Genomic DNA, 21,627 nt, shown 5'->3' on the forward strand with positions numbered 1-21,627 from the left:
AAAATTATTATACCTAAACAAATGTTTATATTTACCACAAGATAATAGGAACGTACAGTAGCAACTTCCTAATATTGCTTGTACTTCTGCTTAAATGTCAGTGCTCTCTGGATAAATAAGTAACTATTCCATTCTGATTAGGTTATAAAAAGGTTACCATTTGTTTCAACCAATTGACAGTTAGTTCCACACATGAATAGTTTATACATTTGCAATTTAGAAGTTTTTAAACTATGTTGTTTTATGTACTATGCTTTTAAAGGAAACATTTAATTACAGTATTCATATGTATTTGAAGACTTAATACAGAGAACTTCAATGCTCACAGGAGTCTTGTATCCACATAAACAGAACGCAATATAAATGGACTATATTTATGTGTTCAGTTTTACTACTGTAACCTTAAAGGAGCATTTTTGGTTGCTTTTGATTATCATATCCTCAACATTTCGTATTATCATTTTCTTATAATTAGAGGTAGCTCAAGAGAAATTACATTATTTATCAAATGGATAAGCCTTTATTCCTGGTCATAGCAAAATCAACCTGTTGGGTTTTATTTCCTGTCTCCCACGAAGTTCTGCAAAACCTTGCCAATATTTCAGAGAACAGCAACTGTCAAAGTGACAAGACTGAGTAAAAAATTTTTTTGAGTAACTATTTTAAATCCACCAGACTCACTGCTTTCAGGTAAGGTGGAAGAAGAAAGAGTAACAGATTTGGGGTGGAAAGTTCCAAGTGAAATCGAAATTTGTCCTGGCATATTTGGGTTTCACTGGGGATTTCTCATACATTTATTCACAGTCTTGAAGCTATTTATACTTGAAACAACACTGTGAATAAAGGAACTGGTTAACATCCTTTTCGAAGTTGGAAATCTTAATAAGCTCATGGCCACATAAACATGTGAGGCAGAGCAGAGGCTCCAATACAGGTGCCCCAGCACAGAGGTTTATAATCTAGTCAAGTACTTCCCATTTTTATTGTTATGAGATTCTGTTTCTAATACTGATCCATACAACAGCAGGCACACACAGCAATTTTGAATTCTTTACTATTAACTCTTTGTTCCTAATTAGATGCAGCTTCATAGAGTGGCAATTCCTCAAGAGAATTTATGAACTTCAGAAGTAATTAAACCTTTTTCAGTTCTATTTTGCTCTAATGTATGGTACAAAGATCAGTACACAGAAAGAAATCAGTTGGAGGAAAAAATAACATTAAAATCTTAACTGCTGAGGCCCAGGGGAAACAGCTGAAAGGCAGGAGTTACAAATTAGTTAATAGTAAGATAAATTTTCACCTGAGGATAAAGCACTGAGGACGTTGCTCCTTGAATAGCATGTGGTAAGCTCTTTCAGCACAGGAAAATATATGTGGGGGAAGTGAGGAACACAATTTTCCAGAGTTACTTAAATAAAGCTGAGTGACCTGAAAAATTGCAGAAAATTAACAAGATCAATACATTTCAAACTAATTATATTTCACCCTCCTAATCCTGGGCCTTTTGTAAAGCTCACTAAGCATTATGAACAGAATCTCTGTATGTGTATAAGACGTACCATTATAGTATCTATGAAGATTTTAATTAAAGAAAACAGAGCTGTAAGCATAGATCTGATTATCTAATAGAGATATAACATAAACATAACTAGATGGCTCGACAATACTGGTCTGTGCACTGAGTAAAACAAAACCTAGTAAGTTACTTGTTTATACCTCATGTTTATAGTTCTTCAATGTCTTAACTTCAAATTCATTTATTACATGTCAGAGCAGTCTCCCACAAATAAGCTCCCTGCAATAAAGAATAACTCTTGTGGTACATACAGGGGACAACATGTACAGTCCTTAAAGCTTAATGAGTAGAAATGATAATCTGCTACTTTAAAACCATAATTTTTTCTGAGGATATCCTGATGTTCTTTGTGCTCATATCAAATAGATTTTAGAAAAATTATATAAATTCCTAATATTTACAATTCTGCTCTTTCAGAATAAATACATATAATAAAATACAGACTGTGATTTAGATAAGATTGTGAACAGAAACACCACACCATTTTACAAATATTCTGAAATAAATATTTTACGTACCTTTTTATATGGCTTTTTTTCAGACCTTCTCATGGGTTTAGAAAATTAACATAGGCTCTACAGAAACCCATGGCTACTGGGGGACAACTGGAACACTATGAAGTATTTAGAATTATACTGGTTGCTATCACTTAACCAAATCACTTCCTTTCCATCATGTCTCGTTTTCTGTAACTATTCTAACATCCTTTCCACTACAGTACCATCACATATTTGCTCCTTTCTCCAAACTAATCAGGTGCTTATCACTCCTTCCTGTCCCATGCCTGTCATTTATTTAGATACTAAACTACTGAATCTTGAGGCATTTACAATGATGTGGCTGAATGAATCCTCCACAATACATCCCTTTTCTCATTCAGGCCTTTGAGCTACTCAACAATATTAAATACACACTGATTCTCAGAAAAACATTTGGCATATCACAAAGAAGAAAGAAAAACCTTCAAACACTTAATGCTCATTACATAATGTTGCAAAAGCTTTGCATGCTTAGATATTTGCCTGTCTACCAACTTCAAGTATGTATTTGCCCTAATTGGACACAAGTAAATTCTGCACAAATGTAACAAAGCAGGTTGCCCATAGCACAAGCACTTCTACGAACAGTTACTTTTGAAATGACATCTAGGTGTTCCTGGTAGAACAGTGCTACCGTAATGTACAGTGTAGTAGTACACTTTATTTACGTGTAAAAATGCATTATCACCTTGCAACTGCACTGAGCTGCCTATGAAGCAATGGATATAAGTGTCCATTAACATATGATCCTTTATGGCATTTCTGAGTGAATAATTGCTTAGAAAAATATTTCAGTAGAATTCTATTGGAAATAAGTGTGGGAGATCAGTGTAGGGTAAAATAAAGATTGCTGAGGACTTATGAAAGTGCTTTTAAAAAAGAGAGGAAAAAACCTAAAGTGTTGCTGTTATTGAAAAATGTACGTTATAATCTTTTCATTGCTTCATCCTGGTTTTAAAAGTAGTATCATGCCCAATACATCTTTGCATTCTTTTATGGATGGCTAACAAACCACACACCTGAAAAAAAAAAAAAGGCTAACTAATGAGCCACATCATATAGCATATCAGTGTCTATTAAGGAATTGACACCATATATTGTTATTATGTTAATATACAGACCATCGAACACTTACAGAATTCAATACAATGCCAGCTAAGCTGCTGCAGTGCATTTAAGCATTTAAAAAAACAGGGAAAAGAGCTATTTTACAACCATGTTCTTTTGGTCATATGGGAAACACCTCCCTAATGCACAATACCATGCACATAGTAACACTAGAATAAAAAAAGTGATATTCCAAGGTGACCAAAACAATTACAGGACAAAAAGTGTCTCATGCTAAACTTGCTAAAATAGATCTATTATGGAGAGCTCAAGAGAAGATGCAGAAAATGCTCAGGAAACATTTTAACATGCAAACTTGCCACCTAAACTCTTTTTCTTTACAGTTCTCTTGTGGTGCACAAAACCATGACACTAATGCAAAATATACACTGACAGGAAACAATGCCATCATCTAAAACCTTGGGGAGGATGGATAATTTCCATTTCTAGAAACTAAATTTAGTCTCCCAATTTGGAATCTGCTGCTCTTGCCATTGAATGTCACAGGGTTTCTTTCTTCCAAATTTAGTACCAATACACACAAAGCCACATGACATGGCAAACAGCCACAGACCACAATTTACTTCCCAAACTTTGCATCCTCTACAGTTCTTATAAGCTGAATTAACATATTTGAACACTCCCTAACACAACAGGGAGCCTGATCTCTGTGCAGCAATGTGATCCCAGTGCATCAACAAGAAAATAACTTGGGGGGGGGGGGGGGGGAAGAAGGAGGGAGGACAGACACAACACACCGACACACAAATTAACAGTTACGCTAACATGCTAACACTATGTCTCTAAAATGGCTGAGGATGAAGTAGAGATGAAACATTTGAATTTGTGTTAACTCCCACTGATCTACAGCACCTACTTAAGTTAGTGTCAATGTCTAGATACTGAAATAATAAGCCCCTTGTAAATCATAGCATAATTAAGTCTGTCTTATAAGTGAAAGATTAGAAACCTAAGGGTACTGTTATTCAGGAGAGAAACGTCTGAAGCACTTCTTATATGGCTTTATGCATATGACAGTGCACATGTGGACTCAAGTCTCTCTTGCCCGTACACTGCCTGTGCTCAACAGAAGACATCTCTTTACCACAGCCCCAGTGTACTGCTAAGCTCATGATGAGCACTTCCCACTCATTGCCTGTACAGTGTCTGAACAGAGTGGTCTGGCGTGGAGCACGGACAGACATTTTGAGCCTTTCTGTACTATTCAAGGTTGTTATCTCCATAATCCTGTTTTGGGCAAGGGGAGGGTGAACTCAAACAACCAATGCATGAAGTATGCATTTCAGTTTTGCAAGTTTGGCTGTGACAGAAACCACGAAAGTCATGTTATACACCAAGAATGATTTTCAAAACATAGGAAGTGTTACTGCTCATATAAAACATTAGCAAGATGGCTGTTTTACAAGTAAGACACAGCAGAAAATAGTGGTATCTTGGAAGAAATAATAATTAAAAAAAGCTAAAAAATTAAAACTAATATGTTCTCAACATAAAAGTGGCATGCATGTTAATTAATTTCATGGGTTTGGCCTGCCAGATGGACTTTACAAATTCAAGAAAAAGATCCACACTGTAACATTTTAAAGATAGAATGCTTACCATGGCAGAATAAATAGGAAGTTCTTTAAATGGGTTAACAAGCAACAGTATATCACCAATGTAAGTCTGAAAAAAGAAGATATAATTGCTTTACTAAGTAATAAATTAAATCTTTAAGGACACTAACGGTTTTCTTCCAGAAAGGATTTTTGGCAAAGCCTCTTAAATCCAGCTATCAACATGTTAAACATAATTTGAAAAATCAGAGCTTTTAATTTAATAACTTTAAATTGAGGTCTAAAATTGCAATTCAGACAGCATTAATTATTCTTTTTGTAATAAAACTGATTTATTCATAATGGAAAATTATGCACAGAATTGCATTGCATATATTACTGGTAGATTATTTGAAAGTTAATTTGTCATTTACCATTTGTTAAACTACAAAAATGTGAGATGCCTACCACATAAACAAGTTCCAAATGCAATTTTTAATGGGATAGATGACATAACTTAGAAATACTATATTGATTACCCAGAACTGATACATTAAAATTTGTTGCTTGTGAAATAAGACAGAGCAATTGATATATATGAAAGTATTTCTGCATGTGTATGTGTATATGAACATATGTACATGCATATGGAAAAAAAATCCTGGCTATATTAAAAATAGTGAACCATCAACCAGTTGCAAAGGTGCCAAGATTTTATTATTTCATATTTAAACACTCACATGTGAGCATAAGACTGTAGGTCACCCCTGCTGCTATATTCTCGCTTTAGATAAGTAGTTGCTGCTTCATTATGCTCTTAGAATGCAAAAATGCCAGACCTCTGACTCTGAAGAGGTCAAAAACAAACCATCATATGAACAGTCCCAGTCATATTGCCTTTTTCAAAATGAAGTATCTTGATTTGGGGAAGTGGAAGTATCTTGATTTGGGGAAGTGGAAAATATTGCTTTTCATAGTAAATGTACTATTTTTCTTCTGAAATGCTGTAATTTCTCTCTCACCTACCTGACTTCACTGTTGGGCTTTTCTGCTGAATAGACCTTTATTAAGGTTCATAAAACATGAAACAGGAAATGTTCAGTGTTAAGCAGAATTTTGGTTTGGAATTGGAGTCCAAGGACTTTTCCTTTTAGGTCTGAGAACCATCTCACACAAACATGCAAGCATTTCCAGCACTGATGCTGACACTCTGCCAAAGTACAATGGCTGCTGTTGAGCAGAATATTAAGAATCCCTGCCTATAAATTCCCATAAGTTAAGAATAATATCCAACCAGGGTATGAAATCCCCTTAGGCGAAATATTCAGTATTTTAACATAAAAGAAGACTTTGTTTTTAAAAGTACTTTCTGTGGATCCTCCCAAATTCAGTTAAAGTTACCTGTGTTTGGCATCTTTGAAAGTGGGATAAAGCAACATACTCATAATAAAATAGAATTTTATCCATGATTCTAAAACCCAGAATTTGTTATCATTGAATGCTGAACACCTAGAATTAAAGTTCGCATAATTTCAAAGGTATTCACAGCAACATGCCAATTCCCCATATTCCTTTAGTCTAAACAGTGCAATCAACTTACACATTTAAAAACTATTTGCATGTTTCACATTAACATGTCACTCAGCTGTTCAGTAATTTAGAAATAAATTATCAATAAGATACGAACAGGCATACAAAAATTTCCAAGTGCAGATTTTTCTCCAGAAGTAATCTATGCCTAATCACATGCCTCCCCAGTTTATTATGGCATAACCCAGAAAACCTGCTTTTTATAATAAAATCTTATTTATAAAATCTTGTTATAATTATTTCATTTGTTATCTCGATGATTAACATTACAATGTACAAAGCAACTTCTGTAATACAAGAAAAGATAAATCTCCCATGCTGAATTCTCAGCTTTTAAAATCTAAATTTCTTTAAAATTTCCAGGATTCATATTTGCTATTAAAATTATAAAGATGGAAGGATCTTTTGGTGGTTTGAGGAAGAAGATTACAGGTACCCATAGATTTTTAACAAAATACATCCTCTGTAAATAAACACACATAAATTGTATCCAAATTTATCTGAAGTGTTAATCCATTTTTATTTCTGCTTCCCTATATAAAATTGAGAAATTGTGGGGCTTACACACACATGTCATCATCCATTTAAATATTAGTCATGAGTCCAGGTTACTGTCTAGTAATTATGATACTAAACCTATTTTTCCTATTCTATCATTTGTTCTTTTTTGAAAGCTTATGTTGATAGACGAATAACAACTCACATATATCTGATTATTATTGAAACGCTTCTGAATCTCATAAAGCAGGCTGCTGTCTGTTAGCTCACTCAGAGAAGCCAGGTCATCATTTGGAGCTGGAGGCATCAGCTTGATCTAGAAAACACAAATTAGAGAAATAAAGTAACTTCACAACTGATCATTCCGTAGTGTAATGTTCCAACCCCCCCAGAAAGTATAAACTTGGATCACTAGAATTTGCAGGGTAAAAAAAAAGAGAATTAGGAAACTGGAAAGTTGTCACTCCTCCCAGACAATCACACATCATTATTCTTAAGGAAGAACATAAAAAAATATTATCAATGTTAAGGTGAATAACTGCATGAATCTGATGGGCTTTTAAAAACACAGACCCTAGTAGAGTGCCATTTGAAACTCCCAAACCCATAAAGATTCCTAGCTTAAATGCAGTTCTCCTGCTCTCTTCATTAAATGTTTATGGCAGAAGAAATAAAGACTATAAAAGTTAGTGCACTTGTAAACTATTTATTGTCCAGCATTTAACAAAGCTCTTATGCTACTCTTCATCGTATCAGATTTAAAATTCTATTACCATTTTTCCTGTAGGATAGAAGGAAGTTAATAAGAACTGGGTATCATGTTGTCAAGGAGACCAGAAGAGATTCAGAAGCAGCTACTTTAGCCAAAACTGATGACTAAAATGAGTTTAACTTTTTTGAGATTTAGAAGGAATAATACAAGCTCTGTGAGTCAAAATAAATGCCACGGGGGAAAAAAATCCAAACTACAGAACAGGAGGAAAAAACAATCTGTGATAATGGAAATCTGATTAGAGACAAAATAAACACTAATACATTAAATTGTGTACTTATAAATTATTATCTACACTTAAAATGTAGGCTGATTCCTTTCTTATGTCAGCTGAAAGAAATGTTAGCATGCTAAAAGAATACCTAGAAACAGAAACTTATCATGTGAATGATGGTAGAATTATTTGAATTGTTTGTTCAGCATTAACTAAAATACTCTCTCAGTGTCTATTTTGAGAATGGACAAAGAAGATGGAATTTGTTCTTCTATTGTTCTGCTTAAAATCAAGGCTCGGGAGAAAAGCAGATACTGCCCTTTCTTTGAAAACTCAGCACCCTCAACCTCTGGCAGTGGCAGGAAGTCAGCAGCAGAAGTAGCAAGCAGATTGCGAGATTTTGGGGGGAACATGGAGTGTGCTTCTGGTGAGGAGAAGGCACCAAAGATTATGGATACTGGTGCTTAATACTGGGGATCTGGTCCCAAACTACTTAACTATTGTTTCCATACGTTCAAGGTCTAGGTCAGAAATCATGATGCTCTGGGCTCTCTTCCTACATTTGTCAGAGCTGCACAATGCAATATTGCTGAAGAATTTAATCTTAATGCAATAAGACTAACAATCTCTCTTTGTCTCAATGTTTCAAGATTCTTGAAACATGCACATACTCATTCACATGAAATTTTTAGGTGACCATGAGCAAACACTGAGAAGTTTGGAGTCCAAAAAAAGAGCAGGATTAATTACATACAATTTTGTATCTTTTCTGTATCATATATCTTTGACCCTGCCGTATGTTTCTCCTAAAAATAGGAGTACTGAATACCAGTATAAAAATATTCATTGAACAGTTATGAAACAGATGTCATTTCTTACTCTTCTATTTTGCCAAGAAGAAACAAAAATGCAGACCAGACATCACAACACCACATATCACTAGCCCTTATGACATAAAACAGAACCTTGTTGGGGTTTTCTGTCTAAATATTTTACCAGCTTTACCTTCCACAGTCCTCATCTCACCGATTTTTTTTTCTTTTTTCCAAAAGAAATGTATTTTAAAATGGTGGATTCTATCAAAATGTTACTGTGACTATTTTCCTTTTTCCTTTCTAATTAAAATACTTTCTTAAAATATTTAAATTTTCAGAACATACATTTCAAACAAGAAAACAAGACAAATACACAGCTTGCCTGCCATATCTGTCTGTGTCTTTCTGCCTACCTAGCTTAGAGGTTTACTTCCCATCACATTAAAGTGAACACGGATTTTCTGTCACACACAGCATGGCATTTCTTGCTCTTTTTGGTTTTAGTCATGGCAGTTGGATGTAAGCCTGTCTAGAAAATAAGAATTCCACTTGGCAAACAAATAAATTACGTTTTGACATTTGTTTTTGATCATGCACACTTGAACAAAATTAACAAAAGTATTCCAGTAACTTTTTTAAGCGTCTTGTAGAGGGAAAGCAGATGAAAGACAGAACTGTGGCCTCCTTCCCTTATAGTGTGCTCACCTGATTTGCAGGAACAAAGTAGGCAGAGGTCTTCACTGTATTTCCTTGTGTGCTACCAAAACTCAGAACACCTGAGGCAGAGACTGAGCTTCTCTTAGAATCATAGAATCAGTTAGGTTGGGAAAGACCTTTAAGATCACCAAGTCCAACTGCTACCCCAGGACTGTCAAGGTCACCACTAAACCATGTCACTGAAGGCTTCATCTACATGGTTTCTGAACACTTCCAGAGATGGTGATTCCACCACTTCCCTGGGCACTCTGTTCCAATACCTGATCACCCTCTTGGTGAATAATTTCTTCCTAATATCCAGTCTAAATCTCCTGTGGTCCAGCTTGAGGACATTTCCTCTTGTCCTATCACTTGTTACTTCACAGATCAGCCACCTCCTTGCTTCATCCTCCTTTCAGGTGGTTATAGAGAGTAGTAAGGTCCCCTTTAGCCTTCCCTTCTCCAGACAAAAGAACCCCAGTTCTCTCAGCCATTCCTCATAAGACTTGTTCTCAAGACCCTTCACCAGCTTTGTTGCCTTTTTCTGGATCTGCTCCAGCACCTCAATGTCTTTTTTCTAGTGAGGGGCCCAGAACTGAACACAGTATTCCAGGTGTGGCCTCACAAGTGCTGAGTATAGGGGGATCACTGCCCTGACCGTGCTGGCCACATGATTGTTGATACAGGCCAGAATGCTGTTGGCCTTCTTGACTGCCTGGGTACATGCTGGCTCATGTACAGCGGTGTAAATCAGAACCCCCAGGTTCCTTTTTGCCAGGTAGCTTTTCTTAATTTATAAAGATTAAACCAATGCTAAGCTGGACACAAATGTAAACATGTAAAATGTAACATTTGTAAATAAAAGAAAGGTTTGGATTTGAGCACTGCTTGGAATACTCCGTGTTTTCTGAATTGTTAGCAGACTTTCTTGTACATTCTTGACTCATGCCAGCTAACACTCCTGCAAATAGTATGTAGGTGTCATTCAGGTCATATGTCAGAGTTATTTCCCACAGGCTGTTTGGGCATGGCCTCATTTTTTGTCTTATGGATGTGCACTGACCCACCCCCCCATAGCCTTTCAACAGAGAACAGGCCCCAGCTTCTTTTAATTTCATAATCTAGGTATAGCCAAAGATACTGACGCTATAGATAGACAGTTAGAAATGCAAAGTGCTCAGTTAAACTCCAAGGAAGGTAACTGAAATCTTTCTCCATAAACTTTTTTCTCCCCATGAAGTTTAGGATTTAGTGATTCAGCATTTTCTATCAGACTCTGCATCAGAATTCAATGAGCAAATAAATCACACAGAAAAAAAAACCTCTAAATGCATTAAACTCACAACAACCTATTTTACTTTGTAGTAAACATTCTTTTTGTTAATAATAACTTATTTGTGGGCACCTTCAAATTCTGTTCTTCTGTTTTTCTGAGCATACAGATGAGTTTTCTCCATTTTTTCACCTCAGTGCATGCATGCATCTGGCCATCATCCTGATTGCATAATGCATATTTTATGAGACAGAGAAATAGCCATACATACAGCATAAGTTCCAACATAACTATGCCTGTTCAAGTTACAAGGTTTTGAGATTTTTGTAATACTATCAATGAAGATTCCCATTTACTCATTTAAATTACATAAACAGCATTCACTATCTGCAAATATAACATTCTCTAATGATTTTTATTTCTTTATGTTCTTATGTCACTGAAATAAGTATTCTAGCCCTTGTGTAATACTATGATATACATAGTTGTCCCTTGTGTATGTGGTAAATCATACTAAAACAATCAAAAGGGCATCAGGGGATTCTCTATTACCCAGTTCATATAGTCAACAATACGTAAACAAGAATTATAAGACAAAAGACAAAATATTTTTTTTAAAAAGACCCAAGTAAGAAAATGAAAAGGTTTAATCTATACTTATTTGCAGCACAAAGCAAGCAATTCAATTCCAGGCCAGTAATTTCAATCTGCTATCAGAAAAATATCCTTCCCAGATGAGAGGAAGAGAAACAGCCAGCTATGATAAAATTCTGGAAATTATTCATATTGCTTTCTTTGTTTGGCAGCACAGACCTTTACATTAGATATGATCACAGCAAAAGCTAATACAAGCCAAGAGAGACCCCAAATGCTTTATCGATGTAGTCATTTGATCCCCATCTCTATGCTTCATGTAATAAAAATATTACTTCATGAGAAATATTATTTTGTTAAGGCTCTTTTTCATCACTTTTGCAATTAAAAAACCTTGAAGCTACATATAAATTTGAGCTGTTTTCCCACAGCCAAAAAAGTTACAAGCTGTCTCTATTAAAAATGCATCTTTCAGAGGTAATAAGATGAAATTTTTCCCTCTGATCCCCCAATAAAGGCTTAATCTGCATGTCATATTGCCTAAGAATGTATGATTTTTCTGACACAAAGCATATGAAATATCATGCTGATCTATTTCAATAATATATGAACATAAAATCCAAGTAATGACTCCACATATCCTATTGAAAAATTAAACAGAACATGATTACTTTCAGTGTAGTCTGGAACACAACTGGTAAGAATAAAAGATCATGAAACTCATTAGAATTAGCATACCCAATGGCAGGGATAGTGGAAAGGGGTTATTCAAAGCTTTCCTTTTGTAGCAGCACTAAATAAAAACTTTAATTCCCAAGTTGTGAAATAAAAAAGAAATGTGCTAATTGGAAGTATCATCTCTGAAAAATAGTATGCACATATTATGTACACAAATACAGATACATGCATATATCTACAGTTCATAATGCACGGCATGTAGTATCGAACACAATCCCCATATTCCCAGGGTCACAATTATGTCACTTCACAAAAGAAAAAAGTTCATACTTTTATTTGTCAAAATATGGGAATTCTTTAGTTTACTACAATTAAACTGTTTCCTGAAGTGATTAAACTGTTTTACCCTCTTCTGTCTGTAAGAGCTAAAGCTCATTATGCCCTTAGCAAGTGAGTTCTATGATTTTTTTTTTATTTTTTATTTTTTAATGCAACCAGTCATTTAAAAACACACTGAAATAGCACACTTTCTAACTTATTCCCTGTTAGTGCCGCTTTCCCAGGTAGGACTGTTCCTGCTTATTCTTTTCCACAGGAGCATCACTCCTTATTCAGCAACTGCAGATACTGCGCAAGGTTTGTAGTTTTTACTGCTTCTAAAAGACAACAAGATACGTATTCCTTCTAGCTCACACAGAGCAGAATGTCAGTGTTTTCTGCAGAAATTTCTCAGCTAATAGAGCTAAACGTGATTCATTATTAATTCTGCTGTCCTGTCTTTGAATTGTAACTACTGTGGGAAGTTCCACTGCAGTATGGTGAAACAGCAGCAGAAGTAAAATTCTTGGAAATCTGCCCTGGGACCCTGCAGTGACTCTAGATCATGGTGGAGGACAAAACTATTCACACAACGTCTGGTTGCTCTTTCTCACCTGTCACATCAGCTGTTCCTCTCCCTGTCAGTTTCTGCGTATGTTTTACTACACAAAACTATAAGGCAAAAGTTTAGTTTCAGGATTATGAAAATCTGAATAACTTTAGCGAGGTCTGCACCAAAACAGTATCAAGCAGAAGAAAGTATATGTGTTCCTGTCCACCCTTCTGTTGAGCATCTAGAAGCAAGCAACAGTCTCATCAAGACTCTAGGCTAAACGCCTCTCTTTTCCTACAGTTATATTCCTCTTAACAGGGTTGCAAGCATTTACTTTTCTGACCAGCAGTGTTTTTCTTTCAGATTGACTGTGACTTCATCGTATCACTGCACAGTCAGCAAGGCCAGAAACTGTATGACATGAAAACAAGATGTAAGCCAAGTGCAAAACATTTTGTAGTATCTTCTGACCGAACAGGCAACTCAGTGCTCCATGGGATCCCAAAGCTGAGGAATTTCAGAGACCGACTCGTATGACTGACATATGAACTCACTGATTGATCTCGTACAATCAACACGCTCCTCTGAAACACATTCAGAAAAAAAGCAATGGAGTGTGCATGCTTCTGCCAAGGTAGTTATGCAGGTTTTTTAAATTACCATGGTTTAAATGCAATCAGTATTTTGCTCCTTTGTCATGCTTCAAATCCACAGTAAATTAATTTAAATGGAAATTCTCTCCTCCACCTCCTGATTCTAAAGGTGGAGAGGGGAGAGGAAGGGTTGTTTTGGGGCTTTTTATTTTGTTTGGGGTTTTTTGGTTGTTTTTTTTAATGCCTAAACACTTCTGGAATATGTGTTTCCCAAATGCATGTAAAAGAAAATAAAATCTCTTGAACAAAAACCAACCAAATGACCAACAAACAAAAAAAAACCCCAAAATATTTAAGTCCTAAACATTCAAAGTTAGGGCATACTAGTTTTACAAGCAACAGGAAATTGCCTCTTTTGCATTCTCCATTCAACCTATATACTGAATGAGATTGTGATCCCGTGGAGAAAACTGTAAAGGGTATCAAAATAATCAGTGCCTGTACCATAATGCATTAGTACAAGAAAGGGAGTTTACACTGCAGCTGTAGATCTGTAAATTCCTATCTTTAAATTACAGTCACTTACTTTGCAACTTAATATTCCTTAGACATTCTTTTTGTTTTGCAGTCTTCCAGGTTGTGTTTCATTTTGGGTTTTTTTTTAATCTGAAGTTGGGGATAAGAGCACACTTTGGGCAGCATTAACAGTTGTTCCTCCTCTGTTGTGAACAATGAACAAAATTTGAGGAGCCCTGAGCTCTCTGACTGCCACAGCCCCAGACCTGCCACCAGTAGCTGGCAGGAAGCAGCTGCTTGATTTGCAGAGGGAACTCTTTGCACGGCCAGACTGATTGCAGGGAGTGATCAAGAAGACAAGGCTTCACAGTGCAAATGATATTGCTGTGTAGTGAAGGGGAAAAAAAATTACTGTGGCCTTTGACTTCATTAAGTTTACAATTTCCAGACCTAAGCACCAATGAACAGTTGAAGAAACTGCATGCTGTTACCTGTTCAAGTTTGGTAGTAACATTCACAGTGACATTTTCAGATGCACTGTCCTGAGATTGCTGCTTACATAAGCCTTTAGCTGCATCTTTAAACATGGTGTCTTTCTCCAGCAAACTGTCTTGCTTGGCAATCGGTAAAGCCAGGGGATTGCTACAAAGAGAATCAATAAAGCAATTAGACTCCTCCTGAAGATGTCAGGCAAACAAAACATTGCCAAATGTGCATGCACAAACACAGAACTGAGACACAGTTCAGAGCTGGGACATGAGTTCCTGGTTCAGGCACAAAAAAGAAATTGGTGAGAAATAAACTGTTCACATAAGTTGGTCTGTTGCCAAAGGCACAGAGCAGAACACTTTGATTTAAAATTCACCTTTGTGCATATCTTTTCTGAAGCAGAACTGAGACAGCCAAAGAGAATATGCATGAGTCTGCTTTTGACAGCACTAGGCTGGCAAATCAATAGCCAATTTTGAAACTGAATTTAAAATACACAATTAACTTCTACAACACTGTTCTGAAAAATCTTATGTTTTAAAATAATTCAATACAGATACTGCCATTGCAGTTAATAAATTTAAATTACATCACTTTTTAGCTTATTTTTAATCAGGCAATATCCAAGACATATTTTATGACTCAAAGGTGCTCTGAATTTGTGATATGCTAAATAAAAAAATCAAACAAGCAAACAACCAACTCCTGAAACTACTGAAACGATACAGAATACTCTTCGTTCACATAAAAATTAAGCCTATTCTTGCACACGTTCCCTACTGACACTTCAGACCACATCACACTCCTGAAAAACAACAATGCCAGAATTTTGGATGATTCTGGCAGTGTTGTACATCCAGAGGAATTAGCAAAAAATGAGCCCCAGGGGCTGGGAATTCTTATAAAAGAATTGTCTGGATTCTGACAGTGCGAATGAGACAATTCCATGGAATGTACCACAGCTCCTTGACAAAATGTGCACATAATTTCTTTGAAAAGAAACGTGGGTTCAATGTGTGAATGCAGGAATAGTGTATTCCACTATGGAATAAAATCCAGATGTCAAAATTAGTTAAAAAAAAAATCTATAATTTTTACTCTAAATTACTTGAGTTTGATCACTGATTATAATAAAGCCAGGATTATACACACAGTTAACTCAAATTAAGCGATGGAGGACCCATAGCTAGCACTGATTTCAATACAGGATAAGAACTGTTGGAAACAGAACTGAACACAGTTTTGTTTCCAACAGTACATTTCCAAAACACATAGCTTTAGAAAGCTACAGTTCTAAGCAGAGGCAAAGCACCTTCTAAGAAGAATTCACTGGAAAACAAGTCAAAGTATTTCCTACTGAATAAAAGATATAGGAACAAAGCCTTTCTTTTGTTGAAATGCCCTGTCGGCAAACACAGAATTAGTTTCAACATTTTGGAAAGCAATATACACAATATTCTTTCTAATTATGTTTTGCTTCAGACATTTTAATGTAAAATGTCTAAAGGAACACTTGTAAAAACAAAAATTTCTCATTACTGTTTTGATTGACCTAAGATTGTTTTGCCATATATCTGTTTATGTCACACGGACAAAAGATTTAAGAACCAACTGGTTTTGCCTTTTTTCTTGCTTTGGACAGAAAAGCCATTATCCAACTATTTTTGTGAACTTGGCAATTAGATGCCATAGAATACGCTGCAACAGTAATTAGGCTGCAGAAGAAATGAAATAGCTGTGGCACCCACAAGCAGAAATAACTAATACTGATTAGCATTTTACCCAGACTCACAATCAAACAATATATAATTATTTTTTTTTCTTTTGAGTAGTCTTTTGCTATTGTCCAAAACTGCTCAAAACCCTCATGTCTGAATTATTTTAAAGACCTAATCACAGACAAAGAGAAGAAAAAAATCAAAGAAAAGCATAAGTAAAATGAATTCAAATATTAAAAACCGATGCAGCACCACTTACAACTTTTTATTATTTATGTGATATTTCTTTTAAATTGTGAAGATTGATTTTTTTGCTGCAAAGTTAAGCCTTACCCATTTAATTTACCACTTTTGTGTTAACTATACAACACAACTTAGAAATACTTCTTGAAATTCAGCTATAAACTCCTCACAGCCAACTAAACTTTTTGGATGCTACAAAAGAGAAGTAGATTGTAAATCACAGCAAAGTGTGGGGAAAAATGTTGCCTGGTATACCCATGGATGCATTTGGAACTTAAGAGGACTTAACAGGCATGTTCCATGTACTGATGTATAAGATGATAGCCTGTAGATCATGTGCATTTGCAAGATATTAATAGGACTTTGTTACGGAAATGCTGACACATAATTCACATTACAACAAAAATGTGAATGATTTCAAGAAACTTAGAACATATTAAAACTACTCCAACAGTTCATTATGACTCAGGTGCAAGAAGACACTATGAAAACTAAAACAAAATGAAGTATGTTTCCAGAAAACAGTCACTTTTTAGAGGAATATTTCTATACACATTTATATGTATTTCTATTAGTCACGATATGAAGTCAAGCAATGTCATTGAAATTGAACTATAAGACAGTGTAAGGGAAGATTTTATGTTAATGTAGGCAAGTAGATTAGCATGAACTGTCTTCTTTAATGAAAATTAATGGATAATTAATAGATAATTAACCACAAAGGGAGACTTAAACCAAAATAATGTTGCATAATAGAAAGGAAAGAGAGCTATCTAGGGTAATCTTATTTAAACAAGGTAGTACTGCTGCTACTGGCACATGTAACTGGGAAAAAATCCTGCATGTTATATGGAGGAATAATAATTTTCATTTTCATGTGTATATACTATCATATATTGAATTAATTTGAAATTTTGTGGAGGGTTGGTTGGTTTTGTTTTGGTTTTTAGGCAAACTGAGCTGGCTGATATCCTTTAGCATGTCCTTGTTTTTTGAGAAAAAAGATCTAATACAAAAATACTGGGTGATAATGATTAAATAATTGGTAGTTTTAGCATCAGTATTTGAGACACTACTGCAGCTTCTAAATAGGTAGATTCTATTAAAAGAGTTATATCAAAGCAGATTTTGTAATGACATTTTCATGGGCTCTTTGAGTTTATAGCTTTTGTTGAGAGTATTTCCATTACTGTAATCCTTCCACAGGCAATTCTGAGATCCTCCAAACAATTTCTAAACCATTTAACATCTGTAAAATGCATAACTTCAGAAATTTCAGTCTAAAAAACTTTCGAAAGGTACATAACAGAAAATTCAGGACGGATTAAACACTAGAATAGTGTTTGCAAGCACTATAATAATTGAAATCCAAGTTGTTACATACTTAGAAATGTTCTGTAAAAAGAAAAATGTAGTCTCTTTTCTGTTTTATTGTCTCAAACTTATTTATGTATATTTTATTTCACTTTCTCCTACTGATTTTGAAACATCCATTTCTATAATTAGTATTTATTTACTTAAATATGTATCAGAAAATGTATAACTGTGATTAATTTAGCATTACTTAGACAATAAATTCCTTATTGAGAGTAAGGCAGCTCAGTGAGTGCCAGCTAGGGCCAACCAACAACAGTTACTTTCCTAGTCCACACCTCTTAAATCAGATAGAAAAAAACAGTGGCTCAGTAGAAAAAACAGGAAAAGATATTCCAATACAATTAGTGCTTCACAATAACTGGAATTCGTTTGAATTAACCCAACACTCGCCTAAAGGAAACCAGGTCTGCTTGATAACCTAGCATAACACAAACATACTGACTGCTAAATTTTTTTCTGCCTAAGATACTGACCTTCCACTCATCTCTTCATATCATTCTTCCAGAAATCAACATTGTAATTTAGTTGCGAACCAGCAAAATTAGGTTTGTTGTCAGAGCACATGCTATTCATACTTGTCTGTACATATTTTTTTAGTCTGGTTTTGAATATTGTTCTCTTCTGAGAGATGGCCACAAAGCAATATGGCCACAACAGAGTTACATAAATTCTCGTCAAAGTTATCACCTCAGGTTAAACATGCTTCCTTATGTCAGGAGAGCTCATAGAGAATAGACACAATGTAGAATAAAGCAACAGTAAATGTGGGTTGTTGTTGTGAACTCCTCTTTCCAGCACCAAAAAAAATTGGTTTGGGACATAAGAATAGCACAAACATTTATCTTCATCCTAGCATATTACACATTTCTCCATAGACTCCTTTGACAGAACATGAAGGATGAAACAGTTTGCTTTCAACACTAGCCATTGAAAAGGTAAAAATTTTGTTGAAACTAATCATCTAGGCTGCCTCTCTGATAGGTAGCCTGGAGGCACTCTAGAGGATGATTCAGTATATCTTAAGAGTATGTCTACTATAATTTAGAAGAAAAACCCTCTGTAAAGTTTTGTTTTTTACTGTGGAACAAGCATGCTACTACAGAGCTGAGACAACTAGCTTTGAAATGACACCTGATTTTCAGGTGACTGTAAATGAAGGTTGTGGATTTTTTAGCAAAATGGAACCCTGCAAACAGTGCGGTATATTTCACTTACAAAATTCCAAATTTTCAGAAGTGATAGCTGAGTCATGCATGGGCGAATACACTAACACTTTTGCCTTCCAAGAGCTCTCCCATCTCAGAATTGCTAGCCTGGCCAGCAGGTTTGCTGATACTCTCCTGCACTGACAGCAAGTGCAAAGCTCTAGCTTAGGAAGTCTCTAAACCTAAGATTGCAAGAAGTCTTGAAAGTGTGCCAATGTGGCATTACTTCAAGCTTACTGTATCCTTTTAATTGCACCTGAGCTATTTGCAAAGTCAGTGCACAGGGCTAAACAGATCTTTGCTTTGACCTAGTACTGTGTTCTCATGTAGGCACCACCAAACTAGCTGCGGTCACACACTTATTGCCAACAGATGTTAAAGAGGTTACTCAGCCCAATTCCATATGTAAATCCATTTTCTTTCTTTTCGCATTTAGTGAACTTTGCTTTTTGAAAACTTCCAGTGAAGTTCTTCACATATAGCAGGTTTGTATTATTGTCATATACAGGGTCACTATATGGAAAACTCTGAAAAAGTAGCTCTCTTTATCCATGTATTTCAGGAAGGAAAAAGTAGAGAAAGATCTTTAGACCATTTCTACTGTGTGCAAGTCATGTATTCCAGAGGCTGATGGGTTTTACCACCAAAGAACAGTACAGTATGTGCACAATGGCATAAACTTCTAGCACACAAAACACATGGAAATGCATCATGTAGATGCAAGAACAACAAAAAATTAAGTTCCCAAAAAAGTTCTCTAAAATCTTGAAGAATAACACTTAACAAGGCATCATGGCAGAGTTGCAGGAATGACCTACCTTCTACCCCCGGTATTACAACTTATTTCAATAATTTAAAATAAAGGTTTTTTTTATGTTTGAGAATCTATAAACTTAGTTTCATACCCCAAAATTCACATTTTTCACTTAAAAGGCCACATAAATTTCTGGAGTATGACCCAAGTTACTGAAACAGTGAGTTAGATTAGAGAACTGTTTATTCCATGAGGAATTAATGAATTAATAAGAAATTAGTAATTCTGTAAGCATTAGTGTCCTAAACCCAACCACATCTGCTAGTGACTACATATCATGAAGCAGAAACAACACACTGTGTTTACCATTCATGAAATATTCAATCTTTACTAAATACAAATATATCCCATGGAATTATGAATTAAACAGATTGATCATTTCTTGACAATTGCTCATTTCTTCCAGATTTTAATGTATACAAATATATCCTGCAGAACATAAATTATGAACTGGAAAAACAGATATATATCTTATCTGTCCCTTTATAAGAGTTTGGGTTTGGTTTTTGTTGGTTTTGGGGGGGCCTTTTTACCTCATCCTCCAGTGACTGTTTCAAAAAAATTAATGTCAATATTTGACAAGCTTATGCAACCAACATGCTTCAAATTTGGCCAAAAATGTAATACTGTACAAAGACATTATCTGTACCTTTTAAAATTCTCATGGATCACAGTATCTTGAAATGAGAATACGATAAATCAGGATCTTGCACTACCGCAAAACTGCCATTAATGCTTCATATCTATTTACACCTTTTTTCGCACACCCATGACAGTCTTCTCTTAAAGATTCACAAGAAAATACAAAAAGATCAAAATTTACAGTTTAAGAAACAGATGGACTCTTCAATACCAAATTCTAAGTTCACACTGCTAAATTCTACTTAATTCCACTTGAATTTTAAGAAGTACAACTCTAACTACAAATTTGTAACTGCTTGAAGCTGTATCATTTTATCTGTGACTGCACATATAATTTTGATTTTCAGAGGTTGTCCTTGCTTCTCTCATAGGCAATGGTAGCTTTATTACAATACTCCTATCCACCTTAATAAAAGGTTGTTTGGGTCTACAGTATTAACCCATAATAAATCTCCTAAGGCAACCCCAGATAATTTTACTGGCAATTATAACAATGCATTTGATTACTAATGAATACACCATATTTTTAGAATTAAGGTTGGCAAAAAGAGGTGGAAGATACAAACACAAAAGATTATCCAGTAAATTTCCAAGATAAAAGGGTTACTTAATCCATCAAATGGCACAGAATTACAGACTCAGAATGGTTGTGGTTGGAAGGGACCTCTAGAAGGCATGTGGTCCAAACACCCTCTTCAAGCAGGGACAATCAGAACTGGCTGCCCAGGTCCATTTCTGTGTGGGTTTGGATATCTCTAAGTACACATAGACCGGATTCACAGATTGACAAACACAGCTCAAATTATAATCTGGTCTCGATGCTTTAACAACAGAAATGCTTACAGTTTATTGGAAATCGTGGGCAGATCATGGATAATCTCTTCATATGGCTCTGCTTGAGATAAAGTAGAAACAGCTAAGGGGTCTTTCATTTTTTCCTCCCAAACCATTTCAGCCTTCAGAAGCATTTCCTCAATGAACTCAGAAGCTGCAACATCTAAGATATTGAAACATCAAGATATCAGACAAAGAAAACAGTACAGAAAAGCTCCTTTAAACTCAACTCGCTAGATAAGATTAAGCATCCAGCTAGATAAAATGGATTGCTCAGATATTGATCCTAAAATAACACTTGAAATTAATGGCAAAGCAAAGGCAAAGTAAATTCAGTATGAAATTAAGCTGTCATTTGTAAAACATCAAAACTGTCTCCCTGTGTAGTGAACCTATAGAATTATTGTTCAATAA

The 21,627-nt window shown here is 35.3% G+C and overlaps 1 protein-coding gene across 1 annotated transcript in view; it reads right to left on the bottom strand.

Moving 5' to 3' along the window:
- Positions 1-21,627, bottom strand: part of MYO16 (myosin XVI) — a 369,554-nt gene that overhangs the window by 164,529 nt on the left and 183,398 nt on the right. Inside the window, exons 9-13 of the mRNA XM_065677940.1 lie at positions 21,223-21,376; positions 14,383-14,533; positions 7,075-7,185; positions 4,846-4,911; positions 1,304-1,431 (exon numbers count right to left, since the gene is read on the bottom strand). Coding sequence (XP_065534012.1) covers positions 1,304-1,431; positions 4,846-4,911; positions 7,075-7,185; positions 14,383-14,533; positions 21,223-21,376 — 610 coding nt within the window. The remainder of the gene's footprint in view (positions 1-1,303; positions 1,432-4,845; positions 4,912-7,074; positions 7,186-14,382; positions 14,534-21,222; positions 21,377-21,627) is intronic.

The sequence above is a fragment of the Lathamus discolor genome, chromosome 4 (assembly GCF_037157495.1).
Source record: "Lathamus discolor isolate bLatDis1 chromosome 4, bLatDis1.hap1, whole genome shotgun sequence".
NCBI classification, from domain to species: Eukaryota; Metazoa; Chordata; class Aves; order Psittaciformes; family Psittacidae; genus Lathamus; species Lathamus discolor.